Genomic DNA, 16,840 nt, shown 5'->3' on the forward strand with positions numbered 1-16,840 from the left:
CTTTTGTTAAAGATGCGGGTTTTATGCATGGAAAAACTTACTCTTAAAAGCCTTGAAAGTTTTATATATACATTCGATTTGCATGCAATTCAAAGGATATTCAAAAATTCAGGCAACTAACCTGCATGCCCTTTAGACCTAACATTGCATGACTGCCAATGCCTAACTAAATACATATATACTATACTTTTGAAGTCTCTGTTATAATATTTAATATATTTTGCAGTACGTCGCACGCTGAAAAACGGTCTTACCGAGGAGGAGAAACAGCACGTGGCTGCCTTGATACAAACCTATTAGGATTAGGACAGACATATGTATATCGTAGATACCCGCATCACATCCGAGATAATCCCATCCCCCAGTGACGTCACAAGTCGGGCACTACGCGCACAGACTGAAATTGGCGATCTCAGGCGAGCAAGCGAACCCAGAAATTACCCTTTTATACGACAACGTGCGCATAGTTAGTACTGGTTTTTATTATTTTCTATTTGCCACGGCAGCAATGAACACCAACAACAACAACGCTGCAACGAAAATGTCCTTAAACAAAAGCGTTTATCATCGTGTTTTTCTGTTATATAATTTTTGTTTTGCTTCTGCTAAGTATTATTAATTAAACGTAATTCAATAAACCTGTATTAGTAGTTGAAAACGATTTTAATGTTAGAATTTGGATCACATGAAATTTTGATATCCTCTACGACATCACTAAATTTGTACCAAAACACGACACGATTTGTGCTTTCTAAATTAACTTAAATTTTAATGTTACGTCTAACTTAATTACGAAAATCAATAAATAAAACATATTTATTACATACGAAATATGTGTGCGTTTTTCCTGCGACTTTTGCAGCGTCAAGCATAATTTCCCAGCGATTTTAGTCGCGTGGAATTTCGTGGATTTCGTGTTAAGAGTATTGCATACTTGTGGGCTGCTGTCTAGAAACCATTTGTGCATGGTTGCTGAACATAATCAAGGCAAAATCCTCGGTTGTCTATATCATTGGGCGCTTCTACTCCGTCCGTGTGGAAATAAAGCCGGAAAGGACGAACACTTGCTGTGGGGATACATTGAAAATATATATTATACAAAATCTATTAAAGATACGATTAGATTTGATGATCTAAGTCTGTACGTACATTGCACTGTTTTGGCCAGCATTCCGGCTTCCGCACTAAAAGTGCCTCCACAGACGCGATCCTCGCATCCCGGCAGAGGAGGAATCCTGTCCGCCGATCGAATGCAGCCAATCAGTAGCCAATCGCTTGTGCAGCCGTTTAGGTTGGGTGGCATGCCACCACCACCACCCACCATCGTGGGCACCGGATTGTTGGAGTTGCCAGTGAGTGTGAACGATCTGGATCTGTTGTTCTCCAGATCCGGACATGCGTTGTACTGAATGCCGCAAAAGTTCCGCTCGTTGCGGATGCAAATACTGTAGTCCTGATTGGACAGTTGTCTTCCACCCACCGTGTTGTAATTAAAGCTGCGCACACGCCCACTAATTGCCGTGTAGTACTGCAGACAGCCTTGGTCCGCTCGACTGATGCTTCCACAGTGGATTTGGGTGACGCGGATGCGCCATAGACGCGGAAAACTTCCGCTGGTGATCACCGACAAGACAATCGGGTTGCTCTGGCCAAGGCCCGCGTCAATGTACACTGCGAAAACAGAAGGTTGGCATTGAGAAGATGGTTTTGTTTACAGGGCTAATCTAAGTGTGTGCGCATTAGAATAAACACTCGTTTAGATGGTTTACCATCTAATTCAGCATATTTAAGCGGTAAATGATGAAAGTTTGCGGTGGTTAATCTCTGGGATTTATGTTGTTGTAAAAGCATGACAAACACTCACTGTGATCTCCCGTTGAACTGCCACAAATGGTGGGCGTGGGACTGCCGCCCGATATGAGCAACTGATCCTGGTTGCACAGATGATTGGCTGCCTCTGGCGGAGCTATCGAGAACATATCCAGATCCAAGCGCAGCTGACAGATGTCCGGATGCAGTTTTTGCACGGTTACCTGACAACTTCCGGTGCCGTCGTAGACATCCGGGTGATTGGGATTCACAAAGTAAGTGGAATTCTCGCGTATGACACCGCCGCACGTCTGAAGAACTGAACGAAGGGATTAGAATAGGCGATGGCTGGCACATGGGTGGGAAACTCACAGATGCAGCAGACGCCATAGCCGCCGCCACAAGGACCGGCCGGGATGCCGTTCCGCAGCACACAATCCTTGCTGGGAATGCAATTTCCCTGTTCGCCCGAGGGCGCTGAACAGCTGCCAGGACCGATGGGCACCAGGGCGAAAATGGGCAAAACTAGTGGATGTTACACAGAATTCAATTCAATTTTTCTCTTTTGTTAACACTAACTGCTAGGCTTAGCCAGCTTTAAGACCCACATTTGGATTCGCGCCAACGTGGTGCAGGAGTTAGCCACTTGCTGCCGAAAAGCATATCGCGCCAACCGTTTGTCGGAGTCTGTTTCTGGATTTTACAGTTGGCCAGGACCACGAGGCAGGAGAGCAGAGTCAGTTGCAGATGCAACATGGTGAATAATCCACTGGGAGATCGCTAGTTGTTGGGCAGATCCGCTCGCGTTGATTTGTGACTTTGTTATGAAAGGCAGCCACCGCGGGGGCGACAATTTATTTCACTCGGCGCGGCAAAAAGTTTAATGACCGCAATTTGTTCAACGCTTTTCGCTTTTTAGTTTTAGTAAGCCCAAACGCAGCTGAGTTTAGCTAAATATTAATTACAATAACAAAACGCAACCGTCACAACAATTAGATGCGCCACAATCAACGAAGTGCCGGGGGGCCTTTCGGATGTTTTGGCTGCTTTTGGATGGTTTGAATGGCTTCGATGGGAGGTGGTCCCATCTCTGTGCTCTCGCTTTTCACTGTTTGTTTCCTGTTGCGAATTTGTTTTCCACACCTTTGGGCGCCCATTAAATGTGGAGCAACACCACCCGTAGGCCAAATATCGGAGCATGAAAGTGCCGAACAATTTGTTTACGGCATCACAGTCATCAAAAAAAATGTTTTGGTACGTAACAGCTTAGCACCATTTTGACGTCATTGCTTCATATGTCTAATTTGATTACGCAGCACTCTGTCAATTGGGTCAATGTCAATTAAATTGCTTAATTTAATTAAAATATACTTAAAGTAAACAGAGATACCTCGAAATTTGTTTTCACTTTTTTATGGCGAAAGAACTGACCTTCGCAATAGAATTTGCGATGCTTTTGGCCCTGACAACATGAGATGACCAAAACAACGATAAGCTTTTAGCTTAACAGTGATAAAAAGTGTTTTATTGCTGGAATTCTGAAGAATTTCTTTTTCGGCTGCTGACTTGTCTACTAACAATAAATTTGGTTAGTTATATAACAAAAATGGCAGATAGAAAATTAATGGAAGAGCGCAATTAAAGGTAAAGCTTTGCGCATGATTCTAGTCGAACAAAAATAACAATAACAGATTCGTACAGATATACGTAGTTTTGTTACATATAAGACAATTTTACTATTTGTTAACACATTTACCAAATTTTGGAATTGTTAAACAATTATGCCCTAGGTTAGATTCAAATAAAATCCTAATGATCAATATAATCTACAAATTTAGTCTTTTATCATTGAAACAAACAAATTACTTAAGTTACAAAAATCGTGGTTTATTTAACAGTTTAGACATGAGGTAGTGAAGGCATTAAAAATTAATTCACAAGATCTATAGCGGACTCTCCCTGTCGCATTCGACGGAATCACCCACTTCGCAGAGGTCCACGCAGTATTTGCCCGATTTAATCGAGCAGATCTTGTTGTCCTTGCACTTGGTGACCTGGCCAGTTAGGTTGGTGCCATCGCACATCTGGAAGGTGGTGCGACTGGTGCAGACGAACATGCTGTTTCCATCGCAGGTGGGGCAGGATCCATCGGCATCGCCTGAGCATGAGCTATCCACTATACTGCTGTCCATGCAGATGATGGCCAGGTCGGTGCAGACCTTGTTATCTGGACACTGAAGGACCTGATTGGGCGCCACGTTATCGGAGCAGAAGCTATAGTGCGTTTCATTCAGGCATTTCACATTGTTGGCTTGGCAACTGTTGCACACTCCTTGGACCATAACTGCCATCGAGCTTACAACCACAATGAGGCACTGAAAATTATAAATTTGTTAAAACCTTTTCCCAAAATGAATTGCACATTCTCTTACTAGATTTCTTAGGATTTGGGATTGTTGCATTATGCTGACTTTGACTGTGACTAACGGACTAACTGTGATATCCGACAGCTATTGGGCTTTTATATGAACTGACTCAAGAAAACAGCAGATAGCTTCAGCGTTTTATGCCGTGGATTAGGTATGCTAAAGATCTTAGAATATATGATACTGTTTGCCCCGTAGCGCTCCCGTGCTACTCGAAGATTGCGCTACTGGGAAGAGCAGTTTTATGGCATTCCACGGCATTGAAAGATAAATGTTATGGCCCCGAGATCATCACAGAGATATGGCCCAGCCCGGGGTTTATAAAGCTAGCCAGTTGCTCCTTAGAGATTTAATCGTAATTTTGAAATGAAAGCGTTCATGTTGACCGTGCTACTGAGTGCTCTTGTGGCACCGACGATTGTCAGTGCCGCATGTGGCCAGTGTGTGGATGCGCACAGTTGCATCGGTGAATCGGAGTTCCAGTTGTGCTACGATGGTATGTTTTAAGAACTTTCACTGATCCTCCACCTCATAGATCCTACTTTTAGGTGTCCGGGACCAGACTATCAACTACACCTGCCCCGCATCGAAACCCATTTGCACAACCTACGGGATTATTTGTATGCCCAACGACACGAATATAGACCGCGGCTGTGGTGATGTCTCCAATTGCGGTGTTTGCTCAGAATCCACAACTTTTGCCTGTACTTCAAGGACCACATTTGCTGTTTGCAACGGTGATGTTGTTTCCGCCAATAGTTTTGACTGTGCAGAAGATTTTGTATGCAGTGTTAAAAATGCAGTCAGTGGAAGTCCTTGTGTTTCCCGGTGCGACTCTTCCGACTCAGATATTTGTGATCGAGTTTTGGAACCCGATGTGGAAACCACCACTACATCAGTGACTCCCACTGTCACAACCCCTGTCACACCCACTGAGACTACCACAGACCCATCCACAGTCACCACTGATTCATCGACAGGATCAACTGGGGATACCTCCACTGGATCTTCTTCCGTAACTTCGTCGGACATACCAACGGACAGCACCGTGACTGTTACTGATTCAGGAAGCACTACCCAAAGTACTGCAACAACTCCAGCCTTCAATGAAGACACCTATTGCCAAGAGATCAACTCAACGGGTCGCTATCCCATACCCAATGACACAGTGTGCACTAGGTAATTGCCACATCCTATTTTTATTTATTCTGAACTCAATATTAATTTTCCTGGATTTTTCTAGCTACATCTACTGTGTTCTCAGGAGTGAAAGCTGGACAGGATTGCTCTATAATTGCAAAGTGCAGAGACCCTATTTCGATGCTGATATCGTCAGCTGTGGTACTGTGAAACCATCTTATGCCGGATGCACTAATTTAGTCTAAATCGATATAATATGTTACCTTAATAAATAGTACGCCATTTTATTTAGTAAACGAAATTAAAAACGGAACTTTAATGAATAGAAATATTTCTTATCTGCAAATAGTTAATAGTTTCCTTCTGCATTTAGTATTTTGGTGATTTATATTTATACATCCAAGGGGGACTCTCTGTCGCACTCGAATCCACTTTCAGATTTAGTTATTTCACACCGATCCACACAAAATTTATTCGACTTAATGGAGCAGAAAGTGTTATCCTTGCACTTTGTTGGTTGGCCGATGAGCTTGCCTTCATCACACATTTGGAAGGTGGTGCGGCTGGTGCAAACGAATAGACCTGATCCACTGCAGGCAGGACAGGATATTTCGGCATCTGGGGTGCAGGAAGCTTCAGTCGATCCCTTGGGAAAGCAGATCTTCAGGAGGCTGGTGCAAACCTGGCCGTCGGGACACTGGATAACCTGATCCGACGGAACGGCGTCCGCGCAAAAACTAAAGTGGGTCTCGTTCAGGCACTTGACATTATTTGGCTGACACACATTGCATTTCGTGTCCCCGAGAACAAGGACAGCCATATAGGATATGATCACGATGGAGCACTATAGAAAGCATTTTAATTGAACATTATTTTTTAAGGATTTCTGTGCCAAGTTACCAAAACTCTCAGGAGTTGAGTGTACTGCATTTTACAGGCTTTGAATATTTTATAAAGACTAACTGCAATGGCTATCATGCGCTTTTTTAAATAAGCACAATGTGCAAACAATTGCATCTGTTTAGTGGGGTCTTACGTCCTAATATACGACCCTAATTATAAAGTACCAGGAAAATGCACTCAATGACATCATATATTAGCGAAACAAACAAATGTTGCAACAGTATACTAGAGTTCAGAAACCTTTCGTTCTTAATATTTAATTATCAATTAAATACTATGAGCAGTCATTAACCTGAGGATTGGCATCACTTACTAAAAACTTTCTTCGCGCAATCCGTTCCACCTATCTGATGTCTGGTAATTAAAGATGTTCTCGACTTATGCTCCATGTCCGCACCCACATATCAATCAGAATCTCTGGAAACATTCCCATCATAGGATGATACACCACGAAACAGCAATCATGTGGAAAGCCAAGTCAAATAAAACAATTAGCAGAGAAAAGTAAAGAGTAGATAAACATAGTAGACTAGACATGTAGCTATCATAAGCCAACTGTTAGTACCAACAGAACCTTGACAGTGAGCAGTAGCAGTTCGGAAGTCCAAAAATGTCCCAAAGGATGGAATATGTAGTAAAAGGACTAGTGATGGTAATAACGATTTTGTGGTATACCAAGAGGAAAAGTGAAGAGCAAAAATATTCCACAGGTGGTTCTGGCTTTTATGGTGGCACAAACGCTGTCCGATTGCAATGTCTGTCAATCAAATCAAGTGGCCTGCATAAACTCCACGTCCTTTTACTTGTGTTTTGGAGGTAATAAATTTCAGAAGACAATTTTAAAAGCTTTATTGACCTATCGTGATTTTTCAGATGGAACTCCACATCGGGATCAGCTATACCATTGCCTGGATGGATTCGACTGCACCAATCTCACAGCGATTTGTGTTCAAAAGAGCAGCCAGCGGCCTCCAAGTTGCGGGGATACCTCTCAATGTGGCCAATGCAATGCCAATCGGAATTATCTATTCGCCTGCCAGAGTCGTGGAATCTTTCAGATGTGCTATGGAGCCACTAGACCCACTGGAAAATTCGGTTACTGCCCCACGGGTACGGTTTGTGATGCCAGCAGCACTGCGATTTGTGTGCCTGAGGTCGAGGGTCAAACGCTGACCTGTGACATAAATGACGAACTGGTGGACACCACCACTGCAGCGCCCGTGACCACCGAAACTACTGGCGGTACCACTGAAAGTAGCACTGAGAGCTCCACTGAAAGCAGCACCGATTCGACTGTAACCACCGAGACGCCCACTACAGAAACGCCTCTAACTCCTGCCCAGATGTGCGCCCAAAAGAATGCCACTGGTCTTTTTACCGTCATCCCTGCGGATCCCTATTGCCAGCGGTGCGTACACAATTATGCGTAAAATTTTCCACATCACTCATTTTATTCAACCACTTATCTTTACAGCTACATTAGTTGCTACTTTCAAAAGAATGTTCTTATCAAATCTGCGGAATACAACTGTCCCACGGATTCCTGGTTTGTTGCTCAAACTCAGAGTTGCGTCTACGTAAATCCCGGCTACTGTCTTTAATGTTCCGCTCATTATAAATAAACCGTCAAATACTCTTTACATAGAGATTCCTCTTTTAATCTAAAACCACTCCATTGAGGGTCAAACTGGCCACTGTGGTGGAGCATGTAGACGGTAAGGTGGAGACACAGGTTCTGCTGGCACTGTTGTAGTAGAGGCTACCGGGACATGTATACATATTGCCACCCCAAGTGCCTCCGTTCAGAAAACAGTCGATGTACTGATGACACGTGGTGCTGGCATCCGTACCCACCGGGTAGTAGCCCGCCGACTGCATCGCCTGGCAATATGCCTCCGGATTACTGGTCGTGGGTGCCGCAGTCGTCGTGGAAGTCGTGGTTGCAGTGGTGGAACAGGTGGATGGCATGGTAGATACACACATCTTGGAGGCACTGTCGAAGTACATGGATCCCGGACAAGTGTAGGTCTGGCCAATCCAACTTCCGCCAACCAGAGTGCAGTAGATATACTGGCGACAGGTCGTATACGCGTTATATCCGACCGCGTATTTTCCCTGCGACTGAACCGCCGCACAGTAAGTGGATGCCGAGCTGGTGGACGGTGGTGCCGCTGTGGTGGAGCTAGTGGTGCTGCTCACCGTGGTTGTGGTTGAGTCATCGGTATACGAACAGGTCGGCATCACCTGCAGAGTTATGCAAATATATTATTTATTGTGGGACAGAAGAAAGGAATATATTCTGTCACGGAATCAATAGCGTTTTCCTTGACTGCACATTTTGATAAAGGTTTTTAAACGAGAGTCATTATAGGAAAGACACAAATGGTAAATTTTCTCAGAAATAAGTCTAGTTCGTTCCTCGAAACCGCTTGGTTTTCTCAAAATCAATTATAATAATTCAAGCTTTAACGAAACACTACAAATTGCATACAAAGAGCTTATTTTCTCCAGTCACTTGGTATCACATCCTAATGAATAGTGCTTCTTGAAAGTTTAATTTCCTTTCAGATTCAGCTCAGCATCCTGGAGGAGAACCTGTTCTTTGGCAATCATCCCATTTCCACCCAGAAGAAGAAAGACAAACTCACCCCACCCGCTGGCAGACCGCATATCTGGGTGTCGTTGATGTTGCACACATAACCGGAGGCACAGGTGCCCACCGAATCCTGGACGGTATCTGTGCCCAGGCAGAGGGCGAAGCTCTGGGTTCCGGTGCAGGCGAACGTCTGGGTCTCATCGCACCTGTTGCACTCCTGGCAGTCCGCCTGACTGTCGGATGCCGAGTCCTCCGGCTGGCAGAGCACACCGCTCGAGCCGCTGACGCAGACATAGCCGCTGGGGCAATCGGTGGGCGTGGCCGTGGACAGGACGTCCACCTGGCAGGGCTGCATCTGGGTCGAGGAGTAGCAGGTCAGATTGTTGACGGCGTTGCAGACGTTGCAGGTGCCACGAGTCGAGGACACAAGGCAACCGAGCAGGAAAAGCACGAGCGGCAGGCCAAGTGGCAAGCAAACACGGTTAGACGACATTTCGGGTTGCAATTGTTTTTTCCGACTGATGTCTGTGGCTGGCAGGCATATGGCTTAAATAGAGCGCTTTTTTGGCAGCTGTTTTGGAGCATGCAGATTGCTCTTAATCCACAAAGACCTCGGCAGGCGGGACCTTGGCTACTGCTCCAATTTAGATAAGCTCTGGCTGCTTTGACGGACTTAAAATGGTAGCATACTTTTCGGCGATGGCAAATTTTTATGGGGTTTTTTTTGTTGTATGTTTACATTGTAATTTGCGATTTATAAAACTGAAAATGTATGAAACCTGTTAGGCGACAAGGATAAATAGATATCACTAGCTTTTTTACTACTCAAATACTCTTATCTTAAATAGCTTTCTGGATAAGAAAGTTACCTATATAGTTTGTACAGTTTAGATATACATGCAGTTACTCTTGAAAATGCAACGGCAGCTGCTCTTTTTGGGATTTTTGTTGGCCAATCTAGTGACATTTAGCCAGGCCGAGTGCAATATCTGTTCCTCTGAGAGCAATGTAGCCTGCGTGTCCAAAAATCAGTACCAAAACTGCTCGGCAAACGCTATTCCTACAGGTACCGTGTATACATGTCCGAATAAAACATTTTGTACGGGATTGCCAGAGAAATGCACTTCCAACGAGGCTGTTGCATCCTGCAATGAGTGCAGAAAGTGTGACGGGATTATACCATTCGCCTGTACTAGTCCAACAACTTTTGCACTTTGCAATGCTGTGAATGAAATTGCAAGCACCGAATATCCCTGTTTGACTGGAGAGGTGTGTCTATCCCAAATTGGCAATCCTTGTGTGGCCTCACCAAACGGCACAAGTGCCTCGTGTTCCTACTATGCCTTAATAGATGATTTGTGTATCCAAAAGAGCTCCACGGGTCGCTTTCCTTATCCCAATGATTTAAGTTGCCTTAAGTGAGTTGCTTATAACCTATGTTAATATGAGTGCATTTTCATTTTTAATACATTTCGTTTTTAGATATGTGCACTGTTTCCGCAAGGGTTCCACCTGGTCCGGAAATTCCTGGCAGTGTCCTTCAAGTAAACCCTTCTTCAGTGCCAGCACTTCTACTTGTGTAGCAACTAAACCGGCAACATGTGCCTAGTTCATTGTTATAAAAGAAATCGTGTTTTAAATATATATTTGTAAACTGCTTTTTATCATTGGATAAATTGACTTTATTAATTCGTCAACAATCTGGCCATAATAACTCTTTGTTGGGAGTTCTAGTTTCTCCGAGTGATAAGATAACTGCAAGAGCATAAAGCCAACTGGTTGACACCAATATCGCTAGTTTCTTGTAAAGATGCTGCGCTGTTTGATCTTGCTGGCACTCGGAGTTTTCGTGGTGATCCGTATTCTCGGTATCCGTGGGGATTGCAATGTGTGTGCCTCCGTGAGCAATGTGGCCTGTATATCGAACACCTCGTATCAATTCTGCTCGGGCAGCGCATTACCTGCTGGTCCCGTTTACACGTGTCCCACGGGTTCTTATTGCACCGCAAATGACGTAACGTGCAATACAGACGTGGCCCAAAGATCCTGTATAGGTTGTGGCACCTGCGATAGTGGCAACACTTTTGCCTGCCTCACCGCAAGGACATTTGCCCTGTGCCTGGGAACATCGACTCCTTCCCAGATCGTCGGAAGTTGTGGCTCAAGTTATGTCTGTGATTTCAATAATCCGTATATTTGTGGTAGTCCAGCGGCAGGATCACAGGCCACTTGTCCAGGTGACGGTAGTGGTACTGGTCTGGATGTCTCGGCAACAACACCCACCACCTATTGTTCCGTCGTCCAGCAGCACGGAAGATTTCCCTATGGCATTGATCTCAACACAACCTGCAGACAGTAAGTATTAGGAGTTCGATTATCTCGTATATATAAAATTAAACCGCTTATTTCATAATAAGGTACATATATTGTTTTCTCAATGCAACTAACTGGGCAGGAGGCCTCTATTATTGTCCTGGACAAACGTACTTCAATAGCACATCGAGGTATTGTGGCACCGAAGTGCCAGCCAGGTGCACTAGTGGAATAACTAGCTTGACACTTACCAACTTATAAAAGTTCATAAAATACACAATCATAGTAACTATATAGTCTAAATAGTTTGGGGGAGTGTTGATAACAATTGCTTCTAATAATAAATAAATAATTTCTTATAGTCGCAACACCCAACTAAGGCGTGTTCTCTTATTTTGTTTACAAAACAAACATAAATATAGATACAGCCCTTAGACAAGATTAGATTGCAATTCAACAAGTTCGTTTGCTTAAACGCTGTTAACTCAGTGTCATTCAAAAATGCTGCGCTTACTGGTCTTTCTGGCCATAGGAGTCCTCGGCTGTCAGGTTCTCTGCAATTCGTCGTGTTCCACGAAGTCTAGAGTGTCCTGTCTCTCACAAACAGAGTTTCAGTTCTGCTCCTCTGCATCCATGCCCCGCGGAAAAGTGTACTCCTGCCCTAAAAATCACTACTGCACCGGCGAATCCATTGTCTGTAGCAAAAATGCATCTCTGGCTGCATGCAATGGTTGCAATGAATGCACTTCCGATAATCAATTAGCCACAAGGACAAGTATTACGGAATATTGTCGTACCTTAAGACGGTCTGGACGATTTCCCCATGTTCAGGATTCTTCTGTATCCATCAAGCAGTAAGTGGAACTAATATTAATACACCTTTTGCTTGATATTTTAGCTATTTCAGATACGTCTTCTGCTATTTTTCCGGTGTCAGTTTTTATGGAAATGTGTACTCCTGTCCAGGATCCACAATCTTTGACAGCACCACCGAAATGTGCACCATCCAAACGGATGTTCAGGCACGTTGAGGTAAATAAGTTTCAATGCAAAGGTTAGAGTTTTATTACAAAGATAATGAGCACCATTAATTAATAATCTAATCAAATAAACTAAGAAAAACGTGACCTTCTTTGAGAAATTGAAAACATAGCAAAATATATAAGAATATTTCTTGAAACATTTCGATATTGTTATATGTTAACTTGTATTTTCTTTATATAATTTGTTTTTAAGTCACGTGAATAAAATGCATGCATCACAATTAAAACAGATATATAAACGAAGATTAGCAAACTGCACTGGGATAAGATAAGTCCCACTAGATAAATTGGTTTGCAGGTCTTCCACTTCCTCAGTTTTATTCTAAGATGCTGCGACTACTGATCGTTCTGGGATTTTGTATCCTTGGCTGCCGAGCAGCCTGCAATACCTGCAACGCTAATGGCGTGTCCTGCATATCGGAAACTGAGTTCCAGTTCTGCTCATCCGCCAGCGAACCCATCGGTACCCTCTACACCTGCCCCACCGGATACTACTGCACGGAGAGCACGCCCATTTGCAGCTCCGTGGCATCTTCGGCAGGTTGTACAGGATGCAATAAGTGCAGCTCGGATAATCGTTTTGCTTGCACCAGTCGGAATACCTTTGCGCTGTGCCTAGGTACTTCTACACCCAGTTCATCGATTGGCGGAAGCTGTGGCACTAATAATGTATGCAACGTGGGCAACCCCAATATCTGTGGCAGTCCTGCCACATACGCAGTAACCTGTTCTAAATCGGGTACGCCAGACTGCGATACCACGGCCATCAAAAATGCCACCGAGTATTGTCAAACCATTCAAACAGCCGGAAAATATCCTTATGGCAGAATTACTTCAACCACCTGCAGGCAGTGAGTTTTAATGAATTTAATGAATGTGCAAATTGGCTAGTTTAATTTCCAATACTAATCGATTGCCATTCCTCCAGATATGTGAACTGTTACACCGCTGCTGGTATTTTCTATGGAAATGTGTACACCTGTCCAGGACTCACCTACTTCGACAGTACCTCCAAACTTTGCACCACCCAAACGCAGGCCAGATGCTCGGATACTGTGTCTTGTTTGACTCTCAACTCCCGATTATTGCCGTAGAGTTAAGATTCTAAGGGACTGTGGTATCTTTATTGTGGTAATTATCACAGGGTATCTTAATCAAATAAAGGTAGTGCATTTGAAAAGCAAATGTTGTGCTGCCAACAGACCTTAATTAATAAGCTTGTTGGGTTTAAACTTTAAAGGCACTTCCATGTGTGGTAAAAATGTATCTTATTGTCTTGTATGTATAAATGTATATATGCACTATGAGAGAGAAAGAGAAATAGTATTGTTCACCAAGCCAAAACTGGTGATTTAATGAAATCGAAATTCAGAAACGCCGACAAATTCCTCCCAAATTCCCATTACATTTGCAGTTCATCAACAGAACGTGGCTTAATGAACAAAGTGCAACTTAAATCGATTTTTCCTGCCATTCAATTTGCGCGAGTATTTCTCCCAACAGATGCTTCACATTCAATCCACTGCCACTGGCACATGCAGGCCAAATTGTGGTCTATGCCCTTTATGACGTATACGCCACGTTGGCACTTGCACCTTGGAACTTTTGCCGGCCTCGCAGGCAGAAGTTTGGAGAGAACTCGCATACAATTATGAAGTGTGCCCAGTAGCTTTAACGTTCACAAGTTTTCCGAGCTTTTCCCTTTTTTTTCCCGAGCACATGCCATAAAAAAATCTTTGCCAGACACTCGCAGATTTTTTCCATTCGGTTCTCTTTCCCCGACTCCTCCTATGAGTTGATGTGGGTCAGCTACATGGCCACAAGGGTCGCAAAAGTTTGTGGCCTGGTGGCATGCCACCGAAAATTCAATTCGATCCCAAGGCTGTGCCACAAAGTTTTCATTCAGTGTTTTCGGTTTCAATGGTTTCGATTTCACACGCCCCAAAGCCCCAGCTCCGACCTCGCCATTCCCCCCATGCCAAAAATTCAACCAAAACACACACATAGTTTCTCCTGCGGCTACGTGCACAATGTGCAATTGATTGAAGGGGGTTGGGATGCGCAGGAATTCCGGGTCCAAATGCGGAGGTGAGGTGACTTGCACACACTTTCATGGACACGGTGGCCGCAAATTTCTGCGGTCCACTAAGGTAATCCCCGAGTTCAATTAAATCGAAAAGCAAGCCGAATACTTGGTGAAATCTGTATATTTATAATCGGTATATCTCGTTTTAGGCCCAGTCGCATATCTATATTCCAACAAAGCTATATTTTTGGCCAGGGTGATAATCTAGCTGTAGGCGTTGGATTTTTCTTTGCTTCCTAAACGTTTTTATTTAGATTTATGACGCTGGGGGAAATATAGATACGTTAAGAAACCAGGAAAATTATAGAATCACTTAAGCAAAATCCGCGATGACTACAGATTATGAATAGCTTTGAGAAACCATATTTTTCTGTTGAATTTTTAGACCTGAAACGGGTGAGGTATTGTATCGTTCTATACAAAAGAAAATTTAAATTTGGTTTCTGAATATATACAATCCTATTTTGTACTAACATAACTATTAATTCAGTATGCTATGTTTGTTTTCTAAGAATCCATGTCAGTTTTCTACCAAAACGATATTACTTGCTTCAATTATTTTATGAATTTAACAATCCTTGCTGCATCCGCGAATTTTCTTAAAACTTTCCCTCTTTCAGCAGAGCAAATACAGAGTGCTGGGGGCTTTTAGTTCGCTCTCAACTTTTCTTTTCACGGAAAAGCAAAAACTTTTGTCCCAAAACCAGCAGATAATGCATATTTCATCAGCTATGTAATCATGGCACTCACGTTCAGTTGGCATATGTGCCACACCAACAAGCCCCCTAATTTTCAGCCGCGCGATAACTTTCTGTTGTTCTTGCGACTCATCAACGTCAAGAATCAACAGACCCGACAACGTCGTCATCATCCTCATCGCGTCATAGTTATCCACGATGTATATAAATATAAGTATAATGGCACTGCACTTAGGCCAGATGAATTCATTAATTATTTCCCCTAATAGAATGAGAAAACGAGGAAGTCTTACTAGACTAATTAAATTGTATGGGACAGAGGCCCTGAAACTACTGATGAATACCCGGGCCGAACTTTAAGGCCCTGCTTGTGCAAAAGTCTTGAATGGCAGCCACTCGAGGCGTCCTTTCACCTGTCGCCGGCTTTGTGTTTGTCAAGCAGCCCGTTTCAGAGCTCCTCGCGATTAGTTTTAACCATGTTGTGAAGCCGGCTTTAATGCAGACAAGTCGGCGAAGCGAGCCAGCTGCGAAAACAGGCCTCGTCGAACCGCCTTCGAGGCATCTGGAGCGTGCTTAGTCGCCGGCTGACATATCATCGCATCTGAATGCGGTTGCCCCGAACGCCTTCAAGCGCCAGATATGGCCTCTTTGGGCCCAGATCCCCACTGAAATAAGGCCAACTGCAAATGGGCTTTAAATAGCAGAGAGCACCCGCTGTTTACCCTGTTGGTGCATGTGTCTGCGAAGGCACTGCAAGAAATTGCTAGGAATGAAAGGAATATAAATGCATTTTTGAAGACCCTCTTTAAAGTTTTATGAGATAGTTGTTGCACCAGTTAGTAGGAAAGGTTTCATATGATTTTTAGTATTTTTATTTCTATTATTATGATTATATGTCCCACTATTTTCTCTCAGTATGCAGTTCATCTTGTTTGCGCCTGTGAGTGTGTGTGTGTGTGTGTGAGTAACTATTTTCCTTATTAGAATGTTGGCTTATTTTATATTCCCCTTGCAGCGCTATTTCTAGCTGGCTCTCGGCTTTTAATTAAAGTTCTATTTCCATCTGTTGTTTCGAATCGTCGGCCGAAATTGCGGCATGGCGCCTGTTGGGCCTACGCCCCAGCATCACTCCAACCACCGAACCACGGAACCACCAGGCCAGCACCACCCAAAGCACCACCGAAAGCACCACCCCATTGACAGATAGTACCGCCCACCTGCGGCGATGCCCCTGGCGACTGCAATTAATTTATTTCGTTTCTCGGTTTCAATGGGCAGGTTGCCCATTAGTTTGTTTATCCATTAATTTCGGGTTAATTGGCCATACTGCCAAATACATCGAACTATAGTTTTGTTTATTTTGCTTTTGATAGCGATGAATCTCTGGAAATGGAATTGGTTTTCGAAAAGCACACAGCAGCATTAGTTTTCGGTGGAGCTGTAATGCTGCTAAAAAAAGAATATTTAGTAATAACCTTGAACGATTATGGGTTTATACATAAATATATATTAGCTAAGCATTTGAACATCTAAACCATAGTAATGAAATCTTAAATATTTACTTTAAAATGTAAAACATTTTAAACATTCGTGGCATGTAGTTGATTGTATGATGAAAAGCACCAAAGTCTTAAAGTATTAAATACCTTTTACCATCTCACCTACGCAGTTAGGGACGCAAAGCATTTAAATTTCGTTTCAACTTCATAGAACCATTTAAACCGTAGCAAACTTGGACCCTAAACGTGACTCGCAATTATAAATATGCAAAAGTGCGCCAAACCGCTCGATAGTTAATCCTGTCCCGCCGAAAACAAGAGCAACAG

The 16,840-nt window shown here is 43.4% G+C and overlaps 11 protein-coding genes across 17 annotated transcripts in view; 7 read left to right on the plus strand and 4 right to left on the minus strand.

Annotated features, from left to right (window-relative positions):
- Positions 1–528, plus strand: part of LOC6737337 (FH1/FH2 domain-containing protein 3) — a 38,947-nt gene extending 38,419 nt beyond the window's left edge. For all 6 annotated transcript variants that reach the window (XM_039294363.2, XM_016171152.3, XM_002084139.4 and 3 more), the window contains one exon: positions 227–528. In XM_039294363.2, coding sequence (XP_039150297.1) covers positions 227–300 — 74 coding nt within the window. In that variant the 3' untranslated portion in view covers positions 301–528. The remainder of the gene's footprint in view (positions 1–226) is intronic.
- Positions 529–582: 54 nt separating this feature from the next.
- LOC6737339 lies at positions 583–2,653 on the minus strand. The gene is made up of 5 exons (XM_002084141.4): positions 2,418–2,653; positions 2,182–2,334; positions 1,865–2,128; positions 1,150–1,671; positions 583–1,067 (listed from the first exon to the last, which is right to left on the minus strand). The coding sequence occupies exons 1-5, from the start codon at positions 2,563–2,565 to the stop codon at positions 949–951; spliced, it is 1,206 nt and encodes a 401-aa protein (XP_002084177.1). The 5' UTR covers positions 2,566–2,653; the 3' UTR covers positions 583–948.
- A 1,022-nt stretch (positions 2,654–3,675) lies between these two features.
- LOC6737340 lies at positions 3,676–4,343 on the minus strand. The gene is made up of 2 exons (XM_002084142.3): positions 4,242–4,343; positions 3,676–4,184 (listed from the first exon to the last, which is right to left on the minus strand). Exons 1-2 carry the CDS (start codon positions 4,269–4,271, stop codon positions 3,753–3,755), a joined length of 462 nt encoding a protein of 153 aa, XP_002084178.1. The 5' UTR covers positions 4,272–4,343; the 3' UTR covers positions 3,676–3,752.
- A 220-nt stretch (positions 4,344–4,563) lies between these two features.
- Positions 4,564–5,704, plus strand: LOC6737341 (cell wall integrity and stress response component 4). The gene is made up of 3 exons (XM_016171154.3): positions 4,564–4,731; positions 4,784–5,414; positions 5,479–5,704. Exons 1-3 carry the CDS (start codon positions 4,602–4,604, stop codon positions 5,618–5,620), a joined length of 903 nt encoding a protein of 300 aa, XP_016031069.1. The 5' UTR covers positions 4,564–4,601; the 3' UTR covers positions 5,621–5,704.
- A 62-nt stretch (positions 5,705–5,766) lies between these two features.
- Positions 5,767–6,364, minus strand: LOC6737342. The gene is made up of 2 exons (XM_002084144.4): positions 6,276–6,364; positions 5,767–6,219 (listed from the first exon to the last, which is right to left on the minus strand). Exons 1-2 carry the CDS (start codon positions 6,351–6,353, stop codon positions 5,767–5,769), a joined length of 531 nt encoding a protein of 176 aa, XP_002084180.2. The 5' UTR covers positions 6,354–6,364.
- Positions 6,365–6,811: 447 nt separating this feature from the next.
- On the plus strand, positions 6,812–7,922 carry LOC27208888. The gene is made up of 4 exons (XM_016184434.2): positions 6,812–6,930; positions 6,989–7,094; positions 7,152–7,686; positions 7,753–7,922. The coding sequence occupies exons 1-4, from the start codon at positions 6,889–6,891 to the stop codon at positions 7,877–7,879; spliced, it is 810 nt and encodes a 269-aa protein (XP_016031070.1). The 5' UTR covers positions 6,812–6,888; the 3' UTR covers positions 7,880–7,922.
- LOC6737343 (mucin-5AC) lies at positions 7,901–9,397 on the minus strand. The gene is made up of 2 exons (XM_002084145.4): positions 8,927–9,397; positions 7,901–8,522 (listed from the first exon to the last, which is right to left on the minus strand). The coding sequence occupies exons 1-2, from the start codon at positions 9,365–9,367 to the stop codon at positions 7,935–7,937; spliced, it is 1,029 nt and encodes a 342-aa protein (XP_002084181.1). The 5' UTR covers positions 9,368–9,397; the 3' UTR covers positions 7,901–7,934.
- A 381-nt stretch (positions 9,398–9,778) lies between these two features.
- LOC6737344 lies at positions 9,779–10,568 on the plus strand. The gene is made up of 2 exons (XM_016171155.3): positions 9,779–10,292; positions 10,357–10,568. The coding sequence occupies exons 1-2, from the start codon at positions 9,790–9,792 to the stop codon at positions 10,481–10,483; spliced, it is 630 nt and encodes a 209-aa protein (XP_016031071.2). The 5' UTR covers positions 9,779–9,789; the 3' UTR covers positions 10,484–10,568.
- A 106-nt stretch (positions 10,569–10,674) lies between these two features.
- Positions 10,675–11,554, plus strand: LOC6737345. Its single transcript, XM_016171156.3, has 2 exons — positions 10,675–11,229; positions 11,292–11,554. The coding sequence occupies exons 1-2, from the start codon at positions 10,685–10,687 to the stop codon at positions 11,446–11,448; spliced, it is 702 nt and encodes a 233-aa protein (XP_016031072.1). The 5' UTR covers positions 10,675–10,684; the 3' UTR covers positions 11,449–11,554.
- Positions 11,555–11,641: 87 nt separating this feature from the next.
- LOC27209018 (uncharacterized protein K04H4.2) lies at positions 11,642–12,645 on the plus strand. Of its 2 annotated transcripts, none has more exons than XM_044922930.1 (2): positions 11,642–12,041; positions 12,125–12,645. In XM_044922930.1, the coding sequence occupies exons 1-2, from the start codon at positions 11,689–11,691 to the stop codon at positions 12,216–12,218; spliced, it is 447 nt and encodes a 148-aa protein (XP_044778865.1). In that variant the 5' UTR covers positions 11,642–11,688; the 3' UTR covers positions 12,219–12,645. The 2 variants fall into 2 exon arrangements, with proteins under 2 accessions (XP_044778865.1, XP_016031073.1); XM_016184542.3 differs by having other exon boundaries at positions 11,653–12,041; positions 12,095–12,645.
- LOC6737346 lies at positions 12,532–13,439 on the plus strand. Its single transcript, XM_002084148.3, has 2 exons — positions 12,532–13,081; positions 13,159–13,439. Exons 1-2 carry the CDS (start codon positions 12,558–12,560, stop codon positions 13,322–13,324), a joined length of 690 nt encoding a protein of 229 aa, XP_002084184.1. The 5' UTR covers positions 12,532–12,557; the 3' UTR covers positions 13,325–13,439.
- Positions 13,440–16,840: the final 3,401 nt, after the last annotated feature.

The sequence above is a fragment of the Drosophila simulans genome, chromosome 3L, assembly GCF_016746395.2.
Source record: "Drosophila simulans strain w501 chromosome 3L, Prin_Dsim_3.1, whole genome shotgun sequence".
In the NCBI taxonomy this organism is placed as follows: domain Eukaryota; kingdom Metazoa; phylum Arthropoda; class Insecta; order Diptera; family Drosophilidae; genus Drosophila; species Drosophila simulans.

What these genes read in the sequence shown, in the direction of transcription:
- LOC6737339 (XM_002084141.4), bottom strand. Translation starts at nt 2,565, where the DNA reads ATGTTGCATCTGCAACTGACTCTGCTCTCCTGCCTCGTGGTCCTGGCC. An exon ending in ACGTTGGCGCGAATCCAAAT is followed by an intron (nt 2,335 to 2,417) that starts GTGGGTCTTAAA and finishes AACATCCACTAG; the next exon opens with TTTTGCCCATTTTCGCCCTG. An exon ending in CTATGGCGTCTGCTGCATCT is followed by an intron (nt 2,129 to 2,181) that starts GTGAGTTTCCCA and finishes CCCTTCGTTCAG; the next exon opens with TTCTTCAGACGTGCGGCGGT.
- LOC6737346 (XM_002084148.3), top strand. Translation starts at nt 12,558, where the DNA reads ATGCTGCGACTACTGATCGTTCTGGGATTTTGTATCCTTGGCTGCCGA. An exon ending in ACTTCAACCACCTGCAGGCA is followed by an intron (nt 13,082 to 13,158) that starts GTGAGTTTTAAT and finishes CCATTCCTCCAG; the next exon opens with ATATGTGAACTGTTACACCG.
- LOC6737341 (XM_016171154.3), top strand. Translation starts at nt 4,602, where the DNA reads ATGAAAGCGTTCATGTTGACCGTGCTACTGAGTGCTCTTGTGGCACCG. An exon ending in GTTCCAGTTGTGCTACGATG is followed by an intron (nt 4,732 to 4,783) that starts GTATGTTTTAAG and finishes TCCTACTTTTAG; the next exon opens with GTGTCCGGGACCAGACTATC. An exon ending in AATGACACAGTGTGCACTAG is followed by an intron (nt 5,415 to 5,478) that starts GTAATTGCCACA and finishes GGATTTTTCTAG; the next exon opens with CTACATCTACTGTGTTCTCA.
- LOC6737343 (XM_002084145.4), bottom strand. Translation starts at nt 9,367, where the DNA reads ATGTCGTCTAACCGTGTTTGCTTGCCACTTGGCCTGCCGCTCGTGCTT. An exon ending in GCGGTCTGCCAGCGGGTGGG is followed by an intron (nt 8,523 to 8,926) that starts GTGAGTTTGTCT and finishes ATAACTCTGCAG; the next exon opens with GTGATGCCGACCTGTTCGTA.
- LOC6737344 (XM_016171155.3), top strand. Translation starts at nt 9,790, where the DNA reads ATGCAACGGCAGCTGCTCTTTTTGGGATTTTTGTTGGCCAATCTAGTG. An exon ending in AATGATTTAAGTTGCCTTAA is followed by an intron (nt 10,293 to 10,356) that starts GTGAGTTGCTTA and finishes TTTCGTTTTTAG; the next exon opens with ATATGTGCACTGTTTCCGCA.
- LOC6737340 (XM_002084142.3), bottom strand. Translation starts at nt 4,271, where the DNA reads ATGCAACAATCCCAAATCCTAAGAAATCTA. An exon ending in CCCAAATCCTAAGAAATCTA is followed by an intron (nt 4,185 to 4,241) that starts GTAAGAGAATGT and finishes TATAATTTTCAG; the next exon opens with TGCCTCATTGTGGTTGTAAG.
- LOC6737342 (XM_002084144.4), bottom strand. Translation starts at nt 6,353, where the DNA reads ATGATAGCCATTGCAGTTAGTCTTTATAAAATATTCAAAGCCTGTAAA. An exon ending in CTCAACTCCTGAGAGTTTTG is followed by an intron (nt 6,220 to 6,275) that starts GTAACTTGGCAC and finishes TGCTTTCTATAG; the next exon opens with TGCTCCATCGTGATCATATC.
- LOC27209018 (XM_016184542.3), top strand. Translation starts at nt 11,689, where the DNA reads ATGCTGCGCTTACTGGTCTTTCTGGCCATAGGAGTCCTCGGCTGTCAG. An exon ending in TCTTCTGTATCCATCAAGCA is followed by an intron (nt 12,042 to 12,094) that starts GTAAGTGGAACT and finishes TAGCTATTTCAG; the next exon opens with ATACGTCTTCTGCTATTTTT.
- LOC6737345 (XM_016171156.3), top strand. Translation starts at nt 10,685, where the DNA reads ATGCTGCGCTGTTTGATCTTGCTGGCACTCGGAGTTTTCGTGGTGATC. An exon ending in CTCAACACAACCTGCAGACA is followed by an intron (nt 11,230 to 11,291) that starts GTAAGTATTAGG and finishes TTTCATAATAAG; the next exon opens with GTACATATATTGTTTTCTCA.
- LOC27208888 (XM_016184434.2), top strand. Translation starts at nt 6,889, where the DNA reads ATGTCCCAAAGGATGGAATATGTAGTAAAAGGACTAGTGATG. An exon ending in TAGTAAAAGGACTAGTGATG is followed by an intron (nt 6,931 to 6,988) that starts GTAATAACGATT and finishes AATATTCCACAG; the next exon opens with GTGGTTCTGGCTTTTATGGT. An exon ending in GCGGATCCCTATTGCCAGCG is followed by an intron (nt 7,687 to 7,752) that starts GTGCGTACACAA and finishes TTATCTTTACAG; the next exon opens with CTACATTAGTTGCTACTTTC.